The sequence below is a fragment of the Pithys albifrons genome, chromosome 4 (assembly GCF_047495875.1).
Source record: "Pithys albifrons albifrons isolate INPA30051 chromosome 4, PitAlb_v1, whole genome shotgun sequence".
Taxonomy (NCBI): domain Eukaryota; kingdom Metazoa; phylum Chordata; class Aves; order Passeriformes; family Thamnophilidae; genus Pithys; species Pithys albifrons.
This window is the reverse complement of record NC_092461.1, coordinates 54,434,123-54,456,885: the sequence shown is the minus strand read 5'-3', so window position 1 is coordinate 54,456,885 and position 22,763 is coordinate 54,434,123. Positions and strand designations below refer to the sequence as shown.

The following is a 22,763-nucleotide window of genomic DNA, read 5'->3' as shown; positions in this document are numbered from 1 at the left end:
CAATGCATATATACGGGATGGAGTATTGAGCAACCTGGTCTCGTCGAAGATTGCCTGCTATGGCAGGGGCGTTGGAACTGGATGGTCTTTAAGGTCCCTTCCAACCCAAATCATGCTATGATTCCATGCAGTGGGCAAATCACTGCGTCGACCTGCACTCGGCTCCGGCATCCCGCATCATTTTTTGGGAGCAGAACTAACACATTCCCCCCCGCCTCTTCGTCCCGGATGGAGAGGGCGGTTTCCCTCTTTCACCTCTCCGGCATGGGCACGACGCCCGAGGGACGGGGAGGGGGGATAGATACTCAATCCCGGCACCGCGCTCCCCCGTCTGCCCGAGGGAGGTGAGGCCGGCCCGGCAGCTCTCCCCGGGGGACGGCAGGGCTAGCCTGGCATCTCTCCCAGGGGCAGCGGGGTCGTCCCGGCAGCTTTCCCGGGAGGCAGCGGGGTTGGCCCGGCAGCTCTCCCGGGGGATGGTGGGGCTGACCCGACATCTCTCCCGGGGGCAGCGGCTCCGGCCTGGCAGCTCTGCCGAGGGACGGCCCGGCAGATCTCCCGGGGCCAGCGGCTCCAGCCCGGCACCTCTCCGGGGGGGGCAGCGGGGACGGCGCGGCAGCTCTCCCGGCATAGCGGGGCCACCCCCGCTCCCCCAGCTCGCTCCTCCCGCCGCGGCCGCTCCGCCCTCCCCCAGCGGGAACCGCGGGCGGGCCTTTCCCGTGAGGAAGGGAGGTGGCTCCTCTGTGGGGCAGAAGGAAGGGTGGACTGTGGGCGGGTCGGGGAGGCGGGGGAGAGCCGTGAGAGAGGCGGGGAAGCGGGGTGAGAGGAGCGCCGCTCCGGGCCCCGCTGCGCCCGGCGAACTGCGAGTATGAGCAGCGGGGATGGCGGTGAGGGCCGGGCGGGTGCCATCAGCTACGCCCTTCCCTCCATCCCCTCCAGCAAACTCCCGGACTTGCGGTTTATCAGCCGCGGCGCTTACGGCACCGTGTCCGCCGCCCGCCACGCCGACTGGAGGGTCCCGGTGGCTCTGAAATGCCTGCAGGGGCCGCTGCTGGACAGGTAACGGGGTGGGCGGGGGGGGGTGGGCGCGACGGGACATCGCTGGGGGCGGCCCGGGGGCAAGGACCGAGCTGAGCCCGCCTTTCCCTAAACTAAGCAGCGGGCCCCACACCCCCCGAAAGGGGACAGGGTGCCGCGGCGAAGATGCCGGAGTGGGTTTCTCCGGCCAGTGGGTCAGTCCTAGTGTTCTGGTAGACAGCGTAGCATTAAATCCACGGAGAAAGGGGTTCCCAGGGAGAATGGTCAGCTTGAGCCACGAGAAAGCACGTACCAGCCCCGGAGCTTCCTCTCTTTCGATTGTTGGAAATCGGTGGTTTCGGTCTCGGTTTGCGAGACACTAATTAGGTTGTTTCCTTTGGAAGCTTTTTCTGTGCAGTGTGTACCTTGATTCCTCCTCAGCGTGGGATTGGCACAGTTTGCCTTCTCTCCGGATCTGTTGGTTACTGACTGTTTTGTTGAGGTTTTAGCAGGATATTAAAGTACAGTGATAACTAGTAGATTTGTTCTTTACAGAAATAGAAAGAATATAGGGAACATTATACTGTATCCACTAGAGATTTATTCTCGCTCCTAGACGAAGCTTCTCTGACACATTGCACAATTACTTATTTTTTTCCTCCAGATCTCACAGTACTGATGTAAGCTGATTTTAAGTAATGGGCTTGTAGGCCCCCATGTACAACTGCTGCTTTCCAAGTAGCAACGCTGTTCCCCATTTTCCAGGGACCCAAGCGGCAGCATGTTTATTACAGGAGCTGTCACTCCATGTGAGGGAGCAGCAGGTTATAATTTTTCATCCATCTCTGTCTCATTCAATCCCTACAGTGCCGATTTTTCACCATATCAATGCAAATTTGCCTCATCTTAGGCTGTCTGAGGCCTGCCTGACTGCAAACCTGCCTCTCCAGAGTCTTATCTCGGTGTCTTCAAACTTTATTGCCTCAGGTTTCTTTGATCTAGTACTATAACTTTAGGCTGGGTAGCTTCACTCAAAAAGGCTTCTAGTCCTGTGACCCAATATACTAGAATATAAGATAGGTTGTTTTAAGTCCTCTCATGTGTTATTATCGATGTGTGTATACATAGGCTTTATCTCTGAAATCTTGCCAGAAATGGAATCTCAGTTGTGTTCTATTGTGGGGAGTTGTGGGGTTTGTGATTATTTTTTTATGTCTGCTTAAGTCCCTACTAATCAGAAATACAGTGTTTATCCTCAGAACTTAGCTGGGGGGAAACACCAAATATTATTTTTAGCCTTGCAAGAATTTGGATTAGTATGACATCTAACCTGTGAAATTGTGATGAAAAGGGAAAGCACGGTAAACAATTCAGTCACCTACCATCTATTGTGCAAAGCTCACAAATGGTATCAGAAGACTGAAAGCTGTAAGAAATCTGTTATACCTGAGTCTCTGCAGCAAATGATTTGTTGGTTGTATAGGATAGAATGCCAGCCTGTAAGTATTGTCAAGGAAAGGGAAGAGTTCGTGGTACAGTTAATTCCCTAATTGAGAAGTCTGTGCTGTGCATCCCAGAATATTCTGTGTGACCAGCCCAAGAGCAAAGCCAGTTGGGAAGCTGTTGTGGGCACGTAATCATTTAAGCATTACTCAGTGCCCTTTTGGTATGGAGCAGACAAAGGTGAAGTGACTTATAGACCCAGGAATAGATTTTGGTATGATGCAATTTGTTTCCCAGTTACAGCTGAATCTCATGCAAATGTGCCCTACTCTCTGGGAAAACCCCTAGCTTCCTCAAACCTAGTCTTTTCTGCAGAGAGTGTGGAAAGGATAAGAGTTGTATCTCTTGTCCCATGCTTTTCTCAAGGCTGCCTTCCTAGAGTTTCCTATAGTAAAAATCTTTTTCCATCACATAGATAAGAATCTCGATTTCACATCCATCTAAATTCAAAGTTTTGCTGTTGTAAAAGCAGCAGGCTTTAGTTCTCAGGGCTTTCTCTTTTCCCCATATGCCCTGACAACCTTTCTTTATGAGATTCACATCTCTGGGTCCAGACTGCCCTGAGCTTGATGGACACAAACCAGCTGTCAACTGGTATCTGTGTAGCCACATTGACACAGTGCTGAGCTGAACAAATCATGATGGGCATAGACCTGGCTTGTACACTGCTGTGCCCCAGCATAGCCCTATTGCTTCTGAATCAGACTGGCTCACGTCCAAAGGATCAGTCTTAAATGTGCTATAGTGTCCTGTATTTGGATATTCTAGTCATGTACTTGTACCTGTACCAGTCTGTGCAGGTACAAAATCTAAATCTTTTTTCTCAGAATTATCCTTCATGGTCAAACTACCATCATTGTTAACAAACCCATTTTTTCCAAGACCATTTGAGATATAAGGCATGCCAAATAGTATTATTAGGCATAGAAGCATGATCAAATAAAACTTGAGCTTCTTGAATCCACATGCTGCAAGGTCTGAATTTGTAAAGATGCATTAGGTCCACATTTATAAAGAGTTTTGAGGTAACAAAACATTCAAACAGTCAAATTCAGTCATCTAAACATGATTTATCATGGAATCAACTAGGTTTGAAAAGACCTCTGAGATCCAGTCCAACCTTTGACTTAACACCACCTTGTCTGCTAGGTCATGGCACTAAATGCCACATTCAGTCTCTTCTAAAATACCTCCAGAGACAGAGAATCCACCACGTCCCTGCGCAGCCCATTCCAATGTTTGAACACTCTTTCTGTCAAGAATTTCTTCCTAATGTCCAACCTAAACCTCCCCTGGCACAGCTAAGACTGTGCCCTCTTGTTCTATTGCTAGTTGCCTGGGAGAAGAGACTGACCTCCATCTGGCTACAACTTCCTTTCAGACAGTTGTAGAGAGCCTCCTCTTCTCCAGACTAAACACCAGCTCCCTCAGCCACTCCTCACAGGACTTGTGTTCCAGTCCCTTCACCAGCCCTTTTGTCTGTCTTTGGACAAGCTACAGCACCTCAATATCTGTTGTAAACTGAGGAGCCCAGAAGTGGACACGGTACTCAAGGTGTGGCCTCACCAGTGCCGAGTACAGGGGAAGGATCATTTCCCAGGTCCTGCTGGCCACACTATTCCTGATACAGACCAGAATGCCATTGGCCTTCTTGGCCACCTGGGTACACTGCTGGCTCATGTTGAGCTTCCTGTCGATCAGTACCCCCAGGTCCCTTTCTGCCTGGCTCCTCTCCAGCCACTCCGGTCCTAGTGCCTCCATGGGGTTGTTGTGGCCAAAGTGCAGGACCTAGAACTTGGTCTTGTTAAACATCATACCATTGGAATCAGCCCAACTCTCCAGCCTATCCAGGTTCCTCTGCAGAGCCCTCCTACCCTCCAGCAGGTTAACATTCTCCCCCAGTTTGGTGTCATCTGCACATTTGCTAATGATGGACTCAATCCCCTCGTCTGTCATCAATAAAGATGTTAAACAGGACTGGGCCCAACACTGACCCCTGGGGGACACCACTAGTGACTGGCTGCCAACTGGATGCAGCTCCATTCACCAGCACTCTCTGGGCCTGGCCATCCAGAAAGTTCTAACCCAGAACAGAGTGCCCCTGTCTAAGTCATGGGCTGCCAGCATTTCCAGGATCATGCTATGGGAGACAGTGTCAAAGGCTTTGCTGAAGTCCAGGTAGACTACGACTAAGGCCTTCCCCTCATCCACCAGGCAGGTCACCTGGTCATAAAAGGAGATCAGGTTGGTCAGGCAGGATCTGCCCGTCCTAAATCCGTGCTGGTGTGTCTGATCTTCCGTCTGTCCTGTAGGTGCCATGTGATCACACTTAGGATGATCTGTTCCATAACCTTGCTGGACACTGAGGCCTGTAGTTTCCTGGGTCTTCCCTCCAGCCCTTCTTGTGGATAGGCACCGCATTAGAGAAGTTCCAATCATCTAGGACCTCCACGGTGAGCCAGAACTGTGGATAATTGGAGAGTAGCTTGGCGAGTTCTTCCACCATCTCCCTTATCATCCTAGGATGGATCCCATCTGGTCCCATAGACTTTTGAGGATCCAAGTGGCTCAGCAAGTCACTAACTCCTTTCTCCTGAATTACAGGAGGGCTATTCAGCTCCCCTTCCCTGTCTACCAGCTCAGGAGGCCAACTGCCCTGTGGATAACCTGTTTTATTGCTGAAAATCAAGTCAAAGAAGGTGCTAAGTACCTCAGCCTTTTCCTTGTCTTTGGTAATCTGGTTTTCCTGGCCCCTCCTTTTGCTATTGATGTATTTATAAAAACACTTTTTGTTATCCATAACAGAACTGGCCAGATTAAATTCAAATTGTGCTTTTGCCTCTCCAGTTTTTTTTCTACATGACCTTACGACACGTTAAACACTTCATGAGTTGCCTACCCTTTTATCAAAGGCGATAAACTCTCTTTGTTTCCCCAAGTTTCTGCAAAATCTCCCTCTTCAGTCAGGCTGGTCTGGCCGGCTCACCTCTCGGCACATTGGGTCAGCCTGCTCCTGCTCCTTCAGTAGTTCTTTCTTGAAGTATGTCCATCCTTCCTGGACCCCTTTGATTTAAGGGTGGTTTCCCAAGGTACTCTCTGAACCAGCCTCTTGAGTAGGCCAAAGTCTGCCTTTTGGAAGTCCGGGGTAGAGGTTTTGTTGATATCTTCCTGCTTCCTGTACAATGAGGGAATGTTTTTTTCTAGAAAGTAATCCAATGCAGGCACTCAATTTGAAGTTAATCATTCCTTTTCCTTCAGAAATCGAAAGTGCATTCTTTTAGCCTGTATTATTTTAATGTACATCAGAGTCCGCTAAATTTTAATGACTTAAGAATCATTAAAATCTCCACTCCATAGAAGAATTAATAGTGGGCCTTAGTGAAAGCTCAGGGTTTGAAGATGGGCAGTAAAATAGGACAAATGTAGCTGGTTATTATCATCGTGGTTACAAAGAATGGTGGAAGTTGGGAGTTCTGACTGTATCCTTGTGTTTACTGGAAACATGGATGAAACGTGATGGAAATAGATTTGTGAGGGACAGCAAAACTGAAGAAGCTGTCTTGCCTTTGCATTCACAGATTCTAATTTGTCTTATGCTGTTTTGTTATCAAAACAGAATGGTAGAAGCAAATAGTGAAAGGTGGTGGTACTGCACACAGGGATATAATTGACAGGGAATATAGTGAACATATTTGCTTTCAGTTTCCTGGTGTTGGTATGGTAATGCTTTTTGTTTGTTTGCTTGTTTTCTTTAAGTGATAGAGACCACCTTCTAAAAGAAGCAGAGATATTACACAAAGCCAGATTTCGCTACATTCTGCCAATTTTGGGAATTTGCAACGAGCCTGAATTTCTGGGGATAGTAACAGAATATATGACAAATGGGTCATTAAACCAACTTTTACATGGGGTAAGTGTACTTACAGTCTTTAAATAGATACCTGGTTGCTTCAAATAGATTTCAATTTCCATACTTAATTAGTATAGTAATGTGTATTATTAATAATATTTCACATTAAAAAACAGTCCTTATCATTAGTAGTTTTTGGTGCTCAGGCAGACTTTTCTGTATATCAAAATGGCAACCAAACTAAGTAGACTTAAATTTTATTGAACTTTTTTCTTTAATGTCATGACTTACTACTAGCTTTATGTTGAATTATGTTATACAGTCACTTAAAAAATCTCTGTTGTTTCTAGTTAGGTGCTGAAGAACTTACGTGTACTTCAGCTGGGGTTTTAGAGTTTCTGCCAATACAAATATTGAGTTCTCTTCCCCCAATTTGGATATTTCTAAAAAATAAACTGAAGATTTTGACTTTAGTTTACAGAAGCTGAATATTACTAAACATATATTAATATGTCTACCAGATCTTATTCTTGAGTAAGTTCTCCTTTGCTGAACTCTCAGCTGCTCCCATTGGCTTCGCCTGAACATGGAGTTGCTACTATAAAGCCACTGCAGTTGTCCCAACAGCACCTCTTCTGCACTTTTGATCAATTTGCATCAGAGACCTCATATGTGGGTTTTTCATAGAGGCACTATTGTTAATATAATTTCTAAGAGTTCTGTTGTTTTACTGCCTTTTTCTTTATGTATTAATATTTATAAAGGTAGTATTTTGTGCTTAGTTTCAACACATCTTATTTTTCCCCAGTGTCAGTTGAAGATATGGTGCTTGACTTCCTTTGTGTAGTACACATAATCTGTGGGTTGAAAGTTTCATGCAGAAGTTTATCTGTAATTCATATTTCCACATGAATGACTAATGTAGTAAATGCTCTGTATCATGTACAGTAGTCATGAACTATTATGTGAGTGCCAGGGGATGAACCATAACACTGCATGAGTATTATTTATACATTTGTTTTAACAACTAATCAGTCTTAATGCTCCATCACAGTTTTTTAAGGAGTTCGTGTGATGGATGCTTTAAAAAGATTGCTGCTTGCCCAAGTCACTTTCTTTTTCTTCTAAAACAAGTCTTTGTGTTGTGCTGTTAGATCCGAACAGAGAATTATATTCCGGTTTTGTGTTTTTTTCTTGGCAGAAAGATGTATATCCTGACATTCCCTGGTGCCTGAGATTCCGCATTCTTTACGAAATTGCTTTGGGAGTAAACTATTTGCACAACATGAATCCTCCATTGCTGCACCATGACTTAAAAACTCAGAACATTTTGCTGGATGATGAGTTTCATGTCAAGGTAGAGTTATTTAATTCTTATGTTCTTCAGCATCTAAAATGAGTGAAAGTGTTTCAGTTAGATTAGATGATGAAGAGTGAGGTTTGGCCATACAGAGAGGATGTAATTGTATGCCAGACTTTTTTCTTCTATCTCTGCAGACAGAACTTTCAAGTCTGTCTTTTTGAAAACTGCATTGCTCAAGTGTAGATTTTATCCATGTGAAAACACCAAAAGGACAGAATTTGGGCTGTTTCTGCTCTAGCAGTAGCTGATACTCAATAGTACTGACGCTCTTGTATGTCAGCCTTCCAAGGGTAGCTACATCTGGCCCTTTCTGAGCAGGAAATAGAAAGGCTTCCTGTCTGAGATGCTCAGACAAGTTACTTCTGGAAGACAGTAGGTCAAATTCAAATGTTAATACTCAATTTGATATTTATCATGCAATATGTACTTACCTATTCTGTTAGTGTAGTATAAGAACTTGTAAAACATACCTGCAAAATTGGAACATGGAAGATTGCTTTGTGAAGCTCCTTAGAACAAGCAAACATAATTGAGAAGTAACAGGAGTTTAAAACTTTAATTCTGCGGTTTAAAATATCACTGCCATGATGTGAAAAAGAGACTGAAAGTACTTGTGAGAAAACAGGTAGGTGATTCCATAACTGCAAGAGTTGGGTTTTTTGTTTCTTGTTTGTGTTTTTTTAAGATCCTCTGGTTTTATAATAGAATGTATTATTCAAGTAAATTGAAATAAGAGATATTTTGCACTGAATTTATACTTGAATGGGGAAGGTTTCAGTTGTTACCATGAGATTAATCTCTTTGTGTGTCCTTTGAGCAAAGAGCAAAGATCCAGTGCTGATTTCTTCTTTCTCCGTTGCACAGAAATTTTTCTTGGCAGCAAAGTGCCTCATGTGGCTTTGTCTTCGCTCACACCCTCAGCAGGTCATACCTCCTCCCACTCAGTTGTGCTGGTATTGCCATTTCTCGAGCTTCCTGATAAACCTGATCAGGGAACTAGTCCAAGTAATTTTTTATCCACTCGTTTTTTAATCCCTAATAGCATTGGTGTGTCTCGTGCTCTGCCTGATCTCATCTGAACAGTTGTTTTGCTGAAGCAATTGAAAGGAAGAGCTTAACTCTTGCACAGCTGCCCTGCCTCCTGTAAGGAGTGTCCTTAGAGTTCTAAGTGTCTTTTTGAGGTGAAACAAGATTCTTTAAATTAGGACAACTGACAGGAAATTCTAGGATGGTTATCATGCATGCAAAATAGAAGTATTGATGTACAAAAGTAACACCATTCATAGAGTGCTGCTGACTGTCCCTGATCTATTGAATGAGTAAGAATTAAGACAAATTATAGTGAGGAAGGCTGGGTGCTGGTGAGTTGTAGAGAAAAAGGTTACTTTTCATTGGATATTTTCACTGTACACTCTTCAGAAAGCTTGTTTCTGTAATCTTAGTTGTTACAGTGCTTGCATAGGCATCTTTGTTGAAAATGTTTCTGCTCTTATGCAAATGCTGGACAAGTGCAGAGCTGGGCTGCTTATCTTTCTGCCTTGTATGTCAGACACTCTGCAGCTCAGCCAGCTGGTATACTCTACTGGCTGTTTGTCTCCCTACCCATAACCTAGTCTAATGTTTTGCACCCTGACTCATGGATGTCTGAAAATTTAAACTGAAGTCAGTTAATTCTTTGTGTAGATGTACTGTAACCTGTAGAAAGGGAACAGGCCCCAGAGTGCACAGTAAAGAAAATATTCAGCTACTGTTTGCAGAACAGAATTTCAGAAATCAAATTAATTCAGGATTAATATTTCAGTTTTGTGAGTGAGGTGAATTGCCCTAAAATTTTTCTGTGAGAAGAACTGCCTTGGGATATTGGCAAACTAAGCTACATAGAGCTATTATGATGTACACTAAATGTGTGCTTTCTTCATACCAGGAAGCTAGAAGTAATCAATAATTATTTGTTTGCTTTTTTTCAACACAAGAAAGTGATTTTCTTTATAACAGACAGATTTCTACTACAAATTCCCCAGCCATAGAGTACCTGAGTCCTTCCTTAAAAGAACAGGTTAGGGCAGTGCTATAGGGATAGCATGAGTCATGACCTGGAATGCTTTATGAAGTGGAGTTGATGTTTCCTGTTTCTAGAGGAACCACATACTTTTTGTGTGTCAGGTTAAGGACTTTGGGTGACCCCTTCTTCTGGGCGTACTTGAAGAATTTCTAACAACTGTCAGCAGATAAATCCAGTTTTTCTTCTCAGAACAACTGATTTGACCTTTCCAGATTGCAGATTTTGGCATGTCCAAATGGCGTGTCATATCCATGTCACAATCACGAAGTGAATCCTCTTTGCCAGAAGGAGGGACAATTATCTACATGCCACCTGAAGATTACAACCCCAGTCAGAAAACCCGGGCAAGTGTGAAACATGATATCTACAGGTAACTCATGTTATGCTCAAGTGGCCTTTGAAATTTGAATTCAAATTTGGTTTTCTGAACCTAGATTTTAACATATTCTCAACAGTTTTATTATTTTTAGTAGTGGTAGTATCATAGTTCTATAGGCAAAATGAAATTGAGAAATAAAAAATTGAGTGACTCATTTCTTTATGCTGTGACAAGTGTAATGCTCCAGAAATTAAGCTGGGACTTCATTCATATGTGTCAGAATATGGCCAAGAGAAAACTGGACAGCTTCATAAAAATGTAGTCACAGCTTTTGATAAAATTGGTTTATGATGTGCATCTAGAAAAAGGACTGGGAATTAAATGCTTCATTTAAATGAAATAATCTAAACTTAATCAAATTACAAAGTTTTTTAAAGTTATCTTTTTCTTTAATATATCCTGATGGCTGAATAGAGTTACTAGTCCACTAGAGGTGGAACAAGTTTGTACTCCCTGAACCACTTCCCATTTGTGTTGAAAGGAAAAAAAAGGTTTGAGTAAGCAGATGTGTGTTCAGTCTCCTAGCACTAGATCAGAGTGGAGTTCCCAAGAGTCTCTTTTGGAAAGTGAATGTTGGGTGTAAGTGACATCTCTTCCTATAGAGAAGATTGCAAGTGTTGAAAGCATATATATGGGCGGAGAGGCTGGAGTGCGCATCCTGAGTGGAAGTGCGTATCTTACTTGTCTCTTTGACGTTATTAGGATAGAGAGGGTGGTCAGAGTCATCCTCCCTGCTAATACCCATGTTCTCTTGGGAATGTCAGTGTCAGTCTGGACTGTGGAGGTGCCACAGCATTGCAGTTAGGATAAAGCAGTTGGGTCTCTAGGGCTCGCTTTAATTTACATGCTGAGATTTAAACTGCATGTACATGATTCACAACATCTGACTACAGCAAAGTTAATACAGATTTGGAATAGGAGTTTATATGCCATGTACCTTTTCTGTACTTAGTATTGTTAAGTACTTCTAGTTAAAGTCACTAGTTAAAACTGCTATGGTTTTCATCTATTCAGTCATTACTGCAGTTAGCTATAGTCAGTCCCATGGGTGTTTGCAGGACCATTTTACCAAAATGTTTTAAGCAAAATGTAAAGCTGAGCACATTGTGTTATTAAGTGTTGGTAATCTGAAATAACATCTTCTATGCTTTTTATACTTCAAACAGTTACGCAATTATCATGTGGGAAGTGATGTCAAGGAAACGGCCTTTTGAAGGTAAGGCCTTATCTTCCTTTAATTTATTTTTCCTGCCTAATGTAAAGGTTAAGCCTGAGACCTGGGTACCAGGGGACTGCATTTTAGAGATTATTTTTAATGATTCAACTTCTAAGCTTGTTGAAGAACACTGAGATACTTTTCAAATTAGACACTTTATTGTTTTTGGGTTTTTTAATTACAGTGTTGTTTTAAAAATTAAAAATACATTTCTTATTTGAAAAGAACCATAAGGTTATTTTGATGAACTGTAAATACTCTATCTGCAAACTAAATTATTTATCCTATAGTAAGCTACTCATATTGCATATATTTCTAATGACTGCTTGATGTTTGTTTTGACAGAAGTTATAAACCCCTTGCAGATAATGTATAGTGTGTCACAAGGACAACGACTAGACTTAAGTGAAGAAAGTTTATCAATGGATATTCCTCATCGAATGCTTATCATAAGACTGCTGCAAAGTGCATGGGCACAAAACCCAGATGAAAGACCATCGTTCTTAAGTGAGTTTACCTTGCATAATGAGAAAAAATTTTGAAATTATCAGATTTCTGTTGGACATGGTACTTACCCAGCAAGGTTAAAGTTGTAAAAGTGAGGTGTAAAGATGTGCAGAGATGTACATGCTCAGTCTTGTTGCTGATAATAAGGTGCTTGGCTGCTTCTACCATATCTGTAAACAAACTTTTATGAATGGAATTACATGTGTGCTATAAATCCGTGTTGTTTGTTGAAGTCTTTTGCATTTACCATCTCTTAACTTAATTGTAAAAAAGCAGCGTGTTTTGTTTAACTACTTGTGTTTAAGGATGGTTGGTTATTGTTGAGGAGAATTTTTGTTTTTTAAGGTGTGGGAAGTGAAGCATAGAATGAGTACTGTGGGGCTTACAAGCAAGCTGGCAAACACCAACAAACCATTGCACATCAGATGTAGTGACTTCATCTTGTGTTTGCACCTCAGTATAAACCTTTTTCACTGAGACGTTGATTGTTCCTTCCTTTATCGAGCAAGAACTTAACTTTCCATCTTTTTTGTGTTTAGCTTTTTGTCCATGAAACCAAATACAGCTTTCAGCCTTTTTTTCAGTGGATTGCAGAATTTAGAGAATAAGACTGAAGTGTCAGGCTTGCAGAGATTAGAATATGAACTGAAAAAATTTTGGTTTTATTTCTGCAAGCCTGTGTTTGAACTTAGCCAGCACACTTTACTTGCATAAAAGTAATTCCATCAAAATTGGCAGAGAGGGATTACCTGTTTTTGACTGTCAAACTTGCTCTTGAGAGTGTTGCCATGGTCACATGTGTCAGCGTGGTGAAGTGAACAGTGGTTCCTGGAAGCTGCCTTCACTGTGCTTCTTTAATTTGCATGGACTTTAAAAACTTTCACCCTACTGCTTTAGAAAATGTAGTCCTAATTCAGTGTAGAAAGCTGAGTCACCTTCAAGAGACTAAAATGTATAAGAGTTTCTGAAAGTATTCAAATGTAGAACAGTACAGAGATGTCTGGCTCAACAATGCAATGACTCAAACCTCAACTACCAGGGATTTTTAGTTGGCTCTGGTGCCTTTTGCTTTAGAGTTTGATTTGATTTGGAGTTTGGAGGGGGTGGTTTGTTGGATGGTTGCTTGGGGTTTTTTAATGTTACGAGTAGAGAGCTCCACGACAGTGTTTCATTTGTATGTTTGGTGAGCAGAAGTTTATTATTTTGCAAGTGTTTATAGACATATTTCTTTCCAGTTGGAAAGTGTTAGAAAATTGCTACTTACGTAGCATAGAAGGAGATGTTCATAACTTTGGGTTTTTACATTGGTTTGGCAGAGAGCAAAATGGGAAACATCCAAACACATACAGCATCTTCATGTTGAGTTTACAGTCCAAAATTAATTATGTGACTTTTTTTGAGGCATTTTTATTTTTGCCTTAAGAACATTTTGAAATGTCAGGTTATGTTGGAGTGAGTCTGATTTGTGTAGAAGTTGTGGATGTATATTTTATTTTTTTCAAGCAAGAAAATACATCTATTTACAATATTTTCGAAAATCTAAAAGAATCAAGGAATAATTGCCTGGAATATGTACTACAGCGTGACGTAACTTGGGTTCTGTTACTAGTACCGTATCTGAGGTAAGATGGTCTTTGAAAAAAAACATGCATTGCTTTTGCCTCTGCTTTACTATCATAAAAAGAAAGCAGAAGTTGCAAAACTGTTTCAGAATTAAGGGAAGTAAAGCTCACTGATGGGGAAATTTTGCCATTACCATAGCACACACACGGACACACAAAGACACGCAAAGCCCCTTTTTATTAAATAAGCTTTAATAGAAAAACTCAGATAATCTATCTATTACTCTTAGACCATAAAGACTGCTTATCACCATCTCTCCATGTAAACTTAGAGTGTGCACCTACAATGTAATTATAGTCAAAATTACAGTCAACAAAAATTAACAATGCTAGTATTTCAGTGTGAAAAATGATGTACCAAACCTTTAAAAGTCTGGTTTAGCTGATACATTCAATACTGGGATTCTTATTTTCTTGTATGTCTTGAAGATGCTAGTGGAAAAAAGTTAATATGGAAGAATAGTGGTAAAATTACAGTAAAAAGTAAAAATACATTAACAAATATGCAGTGTAACACATTGCTAGTATGGTAAATAAGTTATGCTGAATCAGTGGAGTTCATAGAAATGCAGTAGAATTGTGATAATCTATCATCCTTTCCTGAGCTTTTGCTGTATTTCAAGCACAGTTTCAAAGATGTTTTTGTAACAGAGTCATCTTAAAATAATAGCTAGTATTACAAACTTTTAGAAGCAAGGGAGCATAGCACAGATGGTCATTTCCTTATTGGACTGTCCTGTGCCTCCCTGTGTGAGCGGAAGACTTGAGCTTCTCTATCTTAGCTGCGTTTGGTGAAAATGAGGGAAAGTATCACTTGGTTTCACTGAATGTGATAGGTCAGTGCCTTGACTATCCCATCTTCTCTGGCCCTGCCTCACAGCATGTATGGTGGGTAGTGCTGTGTTGGGGTTGTGTTTGTTTTCCTTATATAAATCCTCAACACCTCTGCTGCAGTGGGGAGACAGCAACTCACTCTGAGGTTTTTATGGTGTTTGGTCCAATTCAGCTCATCAGGCCTGGTGGGCCTGCCTTGAAACACAGCAATCTCACCAAGCTGTCCGTTCCAGGAATGTGAGACTTGCAGCACTGTCCTGGATCTCTTTTGGTACAGAGTAATAAGGTGGCCAGAGCAGGATGGGGTTTATTTTGGTAGTGTGAACTGTTTTAACAGGTGAAAACAAGAAACTTCTGTTCAGCAGCATACGTGGTTTAATATTTGTCAACAGACAAATTATTTTTGCTTTAGCAAAATGACAACTTGATTTCCACTTCACACCATTCACAAAGTACTCTTTCTTTGTTTAGAATGTTTAATAGACCTTGAGCCAGTTCTGCGGACATTTGATGAAATAGCAATGCTGGAAGCAGCAATTCTGTTGAAGAGATCAAAGGTATGTAGCTTTTGTTACAGTCATGAGTTGTCAAGTAAGTTGGTGATTTTTGCTTGCTAAAAGAGATGTAATCTTCATTGTCATTTATCTAATCCTGTATCTGGTTGAAGCATGTGTTTGTACAGAGCTGTCATCTTGTCTCATAACAGAAATATAATACAGGTAAATATGTCTCTTCCAGTCACTATATGAATCACAATGTATTTACAAAAGTGGAAAGAAAGCAAATGTGGAGCCGATATGTCTAAATATACCTCTGAATCCCCAAAAGGTAAATATTTTATGTGTTGCAGTTAGTATGTCAGCATCCTTGGAGCTTAAAGGGAAGCTAGTTAGGGGGAGTGGTTCTGCACTTTACTTTCCTGTGCAGTCAGGAAAGGCATAAAATTCATTAGTTGAGCTGGATTGTAACAAATGCATAGCCATATAGGGAAGATGGTAAAGGGTGGGTATACAGAAATAAGAAGGGCATCTCAATATGGGAAAGCATGAAGCTGTGTCAGGGAATGTTTAGATTGGATATAGGGTAAAAGTTTTTCATCTATGGGGTCACTGAGTACTGGAACAGGCTCCCCAGGAAAGAGGTCAGAGCACCAATCCTGACAGAGTTCAAGAAGGGTTTCAACAATGCTTTCAGGCACATGGTATGATGTTTGGAGTGTCCTGTGCAGGGCCTGGAGTTGGGCTTTGATGAACCTTGTAGGTCTCTTCCAATTTAGGATATTCTATGCTTCTCTTAAGGAGGAATGCAGCACACAATGTCTACCACTTGTAAGAGATTGTCTACTGCTCCCTTACACCTCTACGAAGCTTGCTTACATACAGTCATACAGATTCATATTTGATTCTTAATGCTGCTGCTTTTAGTTCTTACTAGTATTTAAAGTTGGATACAAAATTGCTCTCAGCTTTGGAAAAACACAAGTATTAGGATTATATTTCTTCAGATTTACTGTATTTCAAGTGTGCTGTGTATTTAGATAGCAAGTAAAACACAATGATGGGAAAGTTCTCTGTAAAAAAATTGCAACTTTCTATTTATTTGATGTGCCTGTTCAATATACACCTGGATTTATTTCAGGAAACATATTCTGGGTCCATACAATGCGATGCACTTCCTCTTCGGAGCATCTCTCCAGATACATCAAAACTCAAGTCTATTCCCCAGTATAATATCCTCTCATCAGGTGAGATACTCTTGATTTTGTGTAAATTTAAGTTGCCATTGCAGCTTTACATTCCCACTGTGACCTTACATTTGCGTAGCAGGAAGTTTGGTCTCTGTTCATGTCAGCAAATAATGTGTTTAGATAACATTAAGGCTCTTGGTGTTTAACAAACTTTTTTTTTAAATTTGTGGACTACTTCTAAATATAAAAAACTACACATTTTGAGGCATTCTTGAAGCTAAGTAAACTCAAAGTTTCTAGTGCAGCCCAACCGCTAGATCATTTTTTATTCAATCAATAAAAATGGCTTTAATAGATTGCCTTCAAAAGTATCTCCACGGACGTTTTGTAGCTGTCCACTTTTCTGAATAAAATTTGGCTAAAATTCCCTGAGATAACTCAATTTTGAAGTTTTGCTGACATGAGAAGCTAGAAAAATGCAATGGGACCCAGATGGGATAGCAACATATTGTGCATTTAGGTTCCGTTCGTGAAATGCAAACATATTTCAAAAGAATGGAGTATCCTCTGGCTTTATAGGGATCAGTAATGTCAAAGCAGACAAAAAATGGACTTTGCTGCTATGAAGTAAGGAGGTCAAAAAGTGTGCTGAGTTCTGCAAAACCAGAGATACTTTGGCAGAGGTGGGGGAGCACAGGCAGTTTCTTTTTCAGCTCCTGTTTAAACATGTCCGCAATTTTGAACTTTTACTCATTGTAGTAGAGCAATATAAGTACAGTAGGAATTCCAAGAGAAATAAATTATGGGAGGCTTGGGGACTTGGAATTATTGGAGAAAATGACAGAAAGCAGGTACAAGGTACTTTAATTGTACCTCAGCTGAAGCCTTTATCCATACATATAGCATAAAAATCTCAGAGATTAAGAATAACTCATAGTTACCTGACTTAATAAGAATGCTGTGATAAATTTTAGAATACGGAATATTAGTTTAAAATGAACATGGGCTGTAAGTGTAATCACAGAAGATAATGATAAATGTCAACCCTTCTTGCTGCTGGTTTCTGCTCAAAATTGTTTTGTCTGCCTGTGGAGGTCATCAATGAAAATTTTTTGATACTGATCGATCAGTTGTGTCTCAGTTTAAAAGAAACCAAGATATCTACCAAGGAAAGTGAGGAATCCTTCTGGACTAGGAAGGGGGCCTCTCCTCAAAAACCACCATAACCTTTGAAATTAAGAGACTTTAATCAGAAAATGTTGAGAACAGAATAACAGTTCTTTACTACAAATATATATCTGTATAGCCCAAAAAAACAGAATAGAACTAACAGCAACACCATAACCAAAACTTTCAAACAAATCAAGTCCTATGTGTGCCCCTTCAGTGCATTTGTACTTACAAACAGCAGGAGGCAATGCCGTGCCTCAGGAGGCAGAGGCTCAGTGACTGACAGGCTCTGATGAGGCAAAGACACAGGTAGGGAGATGCCAGTCCCAGAGCTCACCTGGGAATGGCAGCCACAGGGACGGGCTGAAACCACAGGCAGTGCAAGGACCTCCTCACTATCTTTTGTCCGAAAGAGCTGGGGGTTAGCAACTCCTCTGCAGATGGCACCGGCCCCTCGAGGAGCCTGTAGCGAATCCAGGCAGTGGTGATTGTTCTCACAGAACAGCTAGGGCACAGAACAGCACAGGGCACGTGGAGTCGGGGGTGAGCCAGGACGCCCCTGCCAGTGCTTCTACCAGCCCAGCAGAGGGAGGACAAAAGTGTAGCGAGCACCAAGAAACCTCTCTCCCCACCTCTCCCAGTCCTCTCCCCAGCCATCATATTGGAATGCAAATCTATCAGCTATCCTTTTATGTAGGCTTTAGACAGTTTAGCTGGCTCTAGGAGCAGATAGTGACAGAGCTGGGCTTCAACAACCCATCTCATTCTGATTCCCAAGTTCCCAGCTGCTGTGTTGATAAGGGACAAAAAAAATTCCATGACAGATTTTGAAACTATAACAAGTTGGTGGTCCTTTTACAGAGTCATTGCTTAGACTTTGTTGTCCTTGTGTATAGGTACCGTAAAGCTTGTGGAAACAGTGTCTGCAAAACCCTGCAGAAGTGTTTGTTATTCCTTTGCCATTATCTGCATCAGGTAGTGTTGTAATGGAAAGCAAGACCAACATTCCTCTTACTCTTTAAATTCAGATACAATTGTTTCAGGTGAAAAATCTGTTCCCTGGAAAGTGTTAGGAAGAGAGAAGTTTGGCATGGCACTAAGGCAAAAGTTAGTAACTATAGATTTTACTTGAGATTTTTTTTTCACCAGTACAATTACAATACTTTTTCAGAAACTTGCTTTTTCAGAGTTAAGACTTGTCTTCTTGTTTCATCTTTCCTTTTTTTCCTCCCTTCCCTAGTGAGCTTGTCTTGGGCATTGCTCTAAGTTTAAACAGCTCTTTTCACTCTTCCCTTTTAATTTCTGATTTAGAGAGTAATCCTGTAATATTCTTGGTTTTGCCAGATGAACAGGATACACTCTTTTGAAGTCCCTTCATAAAATCCTCTTCTTTATTCTACCGGTATGCTGCTAGTCCTTCTCATGTATATTCTAACTTAAGTCATTGAGCTAAGACTACCAGACCTCTACTTACTATTATGAAAGACAGAACAGATGGGGGTTTTTGTCTTAAAAAAAAACCCCATCACTTAGGAAAAATAAAATTCTAAGGTTTACTTTCTCAAAAAATCATTCTTTACAGAGTAATCTACATAGAGGGTTTTTTTCCTCATGTTGCCTCAAATCATTAGCCCTGACTTGAAGCAGAAAGTTTATATCTCATATTTGCCTTCTGAATTTCCACCTCTATCACTCCAGTCTTCTAGGGTAGGTAGGCTCTTTCTGAGTAACTTGTGTCAACCTGGGTTTTTTTTCTAATAACATCTGAATAAATCTCATTAGCACATTTATGTGAGGGAGCTGGGGTTGTTTAGTCTGGAGAAAAGGAGGCTGAGGGGAAACCTTACTGCTCTCTAGAACTACCTGAAAGGAGGTTGTAGCCAGCTGGGGTTCCATCTCTTAATTGACAAGAGATATTAACAAGCAATAGGAGGAGAGGAAATGGCCTTAGTTGTGCCAGGAGACGTTTAAATTGGATATTAGGGAAAATTTCTTCACAGAAAGGGTTGTCAAGCATTGGAACAGCCTGCCCAGGGAAGTGGTTGTCTCACCAACCTGGAAGTATTTAAAGGACATGTAGACATGTGGGGATGTGGAGTAATGCTGGACTTGGCAGTGCCAGGTGAATGGTTGGACTCGATCATCTTAAGGGTTTTCCCAAACTAAATGATTCTGTGATTTCTATGATTGTATTTTTTATGTTGTGGTCACTGGTCAAGGCCATTTCTCATACCACTACAATCCCAGTAGTTCTATCTTTATGTTACTAAATTTAAGTATGTGTGCCTATAACAGTCTATCCCAGCAGAGCTACTTAAAATGCTTCTCTAAAATAATCTTTCACTAACAGTGGATAATACCTGCTGCTTCACACTACATAGCTCTGCCCAGCTTTCTCTCTCATTCATGAAATAAAATACTTGTTACTATGAGTTCTAGTCCACCATTTTTAAAATACTTAGAATGTGATTTCTTCCACATTTTCCTATTCCTGCTCCATGTCCTGCTCCATGTACTTATAGACATATTCTTCTACAGGTCAACAGTGAACTCGGAATAGACGTTCAGATTTCCCCATTGGACAGGTAATCCCAAGTTGTCCATGGGGCTACCTCATTGTGTCTTTAGATATTGATCTGAATTCTTACATCTGCATCTCTGGTTCTTAGTTAAAATGTTACTTAACATCTCTTTATCAAGTGACACTGTGAAAATCTGTCATGAAAACTGTTTACAGAAATAGACATATGTCCTGTAGTGTGTTTCTCATCAGCTGTTTGTCATCTCTTCCTTGAGTCATTCCTACTGCTGCTTTCAGATCCATTGTCCTTTTCTACTATAAAAAAATCATAAAACTAGAAATTAGTAAGCTTCCCACCTCATAGAAATACTTTTTAGTTGCAAAAGTTTACTTGAAGCTTTCTTGAAGTTGTATCCTGTTTTAATGGACTACAGAAAGCTTCCACCGGCCTCCCACTGAATGTTAACATTGCTCTTCCTGTTCTTTTCCTCCACCTGAATCTTTCTTTTAATGTTTTCACCTTTGTTGTGCTGCCAAACTTCATCAAAATAAATGAGTCTGCTTTCATGCTGATTTCGACTTACCTGTCCAAATACTCAAAGTATTTATTTTGTTCTTCTAGTCCCCACAAAAATTTTGTCAGAGTTTTTTCATTTAGCATTCACATGTACCAGACTTGTACTTTTAATGTTTCTTTAAAATAAAACAGGACCCCCAAACCCATGGTCAAGCCTTGGTGAAATATAAGGGACATAAATGTACTCAGAACTTGAGGATAAGGACTCATATGCCATATATCATGTAAAAGTAGTTTGTTTAGGACTTTTTTTATGGATTTTCTCTAAATAGTCTCTGATGGCTATATTTTATTTGAATGTAGAAGTAAAGACTTGCTCTTTTTCTCTTTTCTCCTTTTTTTTTCCTAAGATGGATATTCTGCAGGTCTGCACTCTCTCAACAGCCAGAGCATGGATGAAAATATCTCTGTAACTCAGAGTGCCAAACCTTTTGTGCATCCATACAGTAACGTTCCCTCATCTGACAAAAGTATTTCAGATGCCTCAAATTCTGCATCATGTATACTGCAGTCATCACTGATTCCTTCAGGTATTCCTATTTAATTCCAAGACCCACAATAAGTGTCCTAACATCAAATATATGTGTGTATGAAATGGAAATAGGAACTGTTATTCATGTGTAAAATGAAAACAAAGCATCTGCAGATTAAGAACACAAGTTATTCTGTCCTTCTAGACTTACATTACAAAGTAAGCAAAACAAATGTAAAATGTTACCAAGTACATGTACCTGTAGCTTCTAGGTTTTTTCTCTCTTTTTAAGCAAACTTCTTTCCTGCTGCCGTGGGTCTTCCTTATCCCATTGCCTTTGCTCATAATATTTCTTCTGTCTCCTACTGCTGCACAGTGCTGCAGTCCAGCAGAACAGGAAAAAAAACTTAGCTCGAACTTGGTCATCTTTTTGCCTGTCACTTCTCACTTTTTAGGCTTGTCTATCTTCCGTTCGGTAATGGTGATGCAAAGAGAAGCAGCATCTGTGTCAGCATCTCACACAGCATCTCAACTAATATCTTCTGTGTTAGTTGAGAGCCCACTATATTATATTCATATGCATCAAATAATTATTAAAAGTGTGCTTCCAAAAAAGTTAACAAAAAAACCTGTAATGCCTGATGAATTATTCAGAAATATAATTTTTTAGGGGATGCACAATGACATGCAACTTTATAAAAATCTTTTGCATCATCCCTCTTCTGGAAATACCAGAACCAACACCTTTTCCTGTGTGAATGCTCATCTTGAGGAAAATACCAGGAAGCTACAGGGATGTTTTCAGTAAACTTCAATAAAAATCCCCCTGGAAAGTGAATTTACCACCTCTCTCTTTTTAGTACCAGGTCGGGTTGAACACTGGAACAGGTTGCCCATGGAGGCTGCAGAAGTACCAACACTCGGAGATGCTCAAAATTCAGCTGGACAAGGCTCTGAGCAACCTGAGTTATGCTTGAAGTTGGCCCAGCTTTGAGCAGGCCATTAGACCAGATGACCTCCTTGAGGGCTCCTTCCAACCTAAATTATTCTGTGATTCAGTTAGAATCAATACTCTAACCACTGTATTTGACAAATTGAAACATTTTAATAACAGCTTTTTCTCAGCTTGTTCTTTGTTCTGTGGCAACATTTATTGACAGACAGTTATAATCCCTTCTTTTTTTTAATCCTCTTCAGTCTCAGATTTTCTGTTGGAAACCACACAACACAATGTAGCTCATCAATGGATCCAAAGTAAAAGAGAAGAAATTATTGATCAGATGACTGAAGCATGTTTGAATCAATCACTGGATGCTCTTCTATCAAGATTTTTACTCATGAAGGAAGATTATGAACTTATAAGCACCAAACCTACAAGGACATCAAAAGTACGACAACTGCTTGATACTTCAGACAGCCAAGGAGAGGAATTTGCCAGAATTATAGTACAAAAGTTGAAAGATAACAAACAGCTAGGACTTCAACCTTATCCAGACATTGTATCTAATTCTCAAAGACTGCATGCTTAAATTTTTTCTTTCTATATGAAACCATATGAATATTTCTTACAACATGATTCTTGTTTCTGTATAGTAGTTTTATATATGTGCTGCTTTGTCCTTACTATGCCTTTGTAGAGTCTCAGAAATGACATTTGAGTTCATCTAGCCTGCATTTGGTGAGTGACAGTTAATCAGTTGGGTGCAATCGTAAGCCAAACACTTGACACTCATTGACTCAGTTTGTAAAAAGTATTTTGTTTATACATGACAAAGAAAAACATTAAATGTTCCCTGTTTTACATATTTGCTGTTCATACATAGCCTTTCCTTTCACCTCACAGGATTGAGACAACTCATCTCAACATTCACTATGTGTTTTCTCCCTCCATCTGCTCTGTCCCCTAGAGGAGGGAAATAATCTAGATGCTCTGTTCTGGGGCTGTTATGCTGTGTGTGTAATACATTTTCTCCCTTAAGCTATACT

The 22,763-nt window shown here is 40.8% G+C and overlaps 1 protein-coding gene across 2 annotated transcripts; it reads left to right on the top strand.

Moving 5' to 3' along the window:
- The first annotated feature begins 798 nt into the window (after positions 1–798).
- On the top strand, positions 799–22,582 carry RIPK2 (receptor interacting serine/threonine kinase 2). 2 transcript variants are annotated; one of them, XM_071553064.1, is made up of 11 exons: positions 799–1,056; positions 6,274–6,427; positions 7,569–7,724; positions 10,005–10,162; positions 11,338–11,387; positions 11,733–11,894; positions 14,822–14,907; positions 15,089–15,178; positions 15,989–16,094; positions 20,656–20,835; positions 21,975–22,582. In XM_071553064.1, the coding sequence occupies exons 1-11, from the start codon at positions 866–868 to the stop codon at positions 22,304–22,306; spliced, it is 1,665 nt and encodes a 554-aa protein (XP_071409165.1). In that variant the 5' UTR covers positions 799–865; the 3' UTR covers positions 22,307–22,582. The 2 variants fall into 2 exon arrangements, with proteins under 2 accessions (XP_071409165.1, XP_071409166.1); XM_071553065.1 differs by lacking the exon at positions 21,975–22,582 and adding an exon at positions 21,638–21,968.
- Positions 22,583–22,763: the final 181 nt, after the last annotated feature.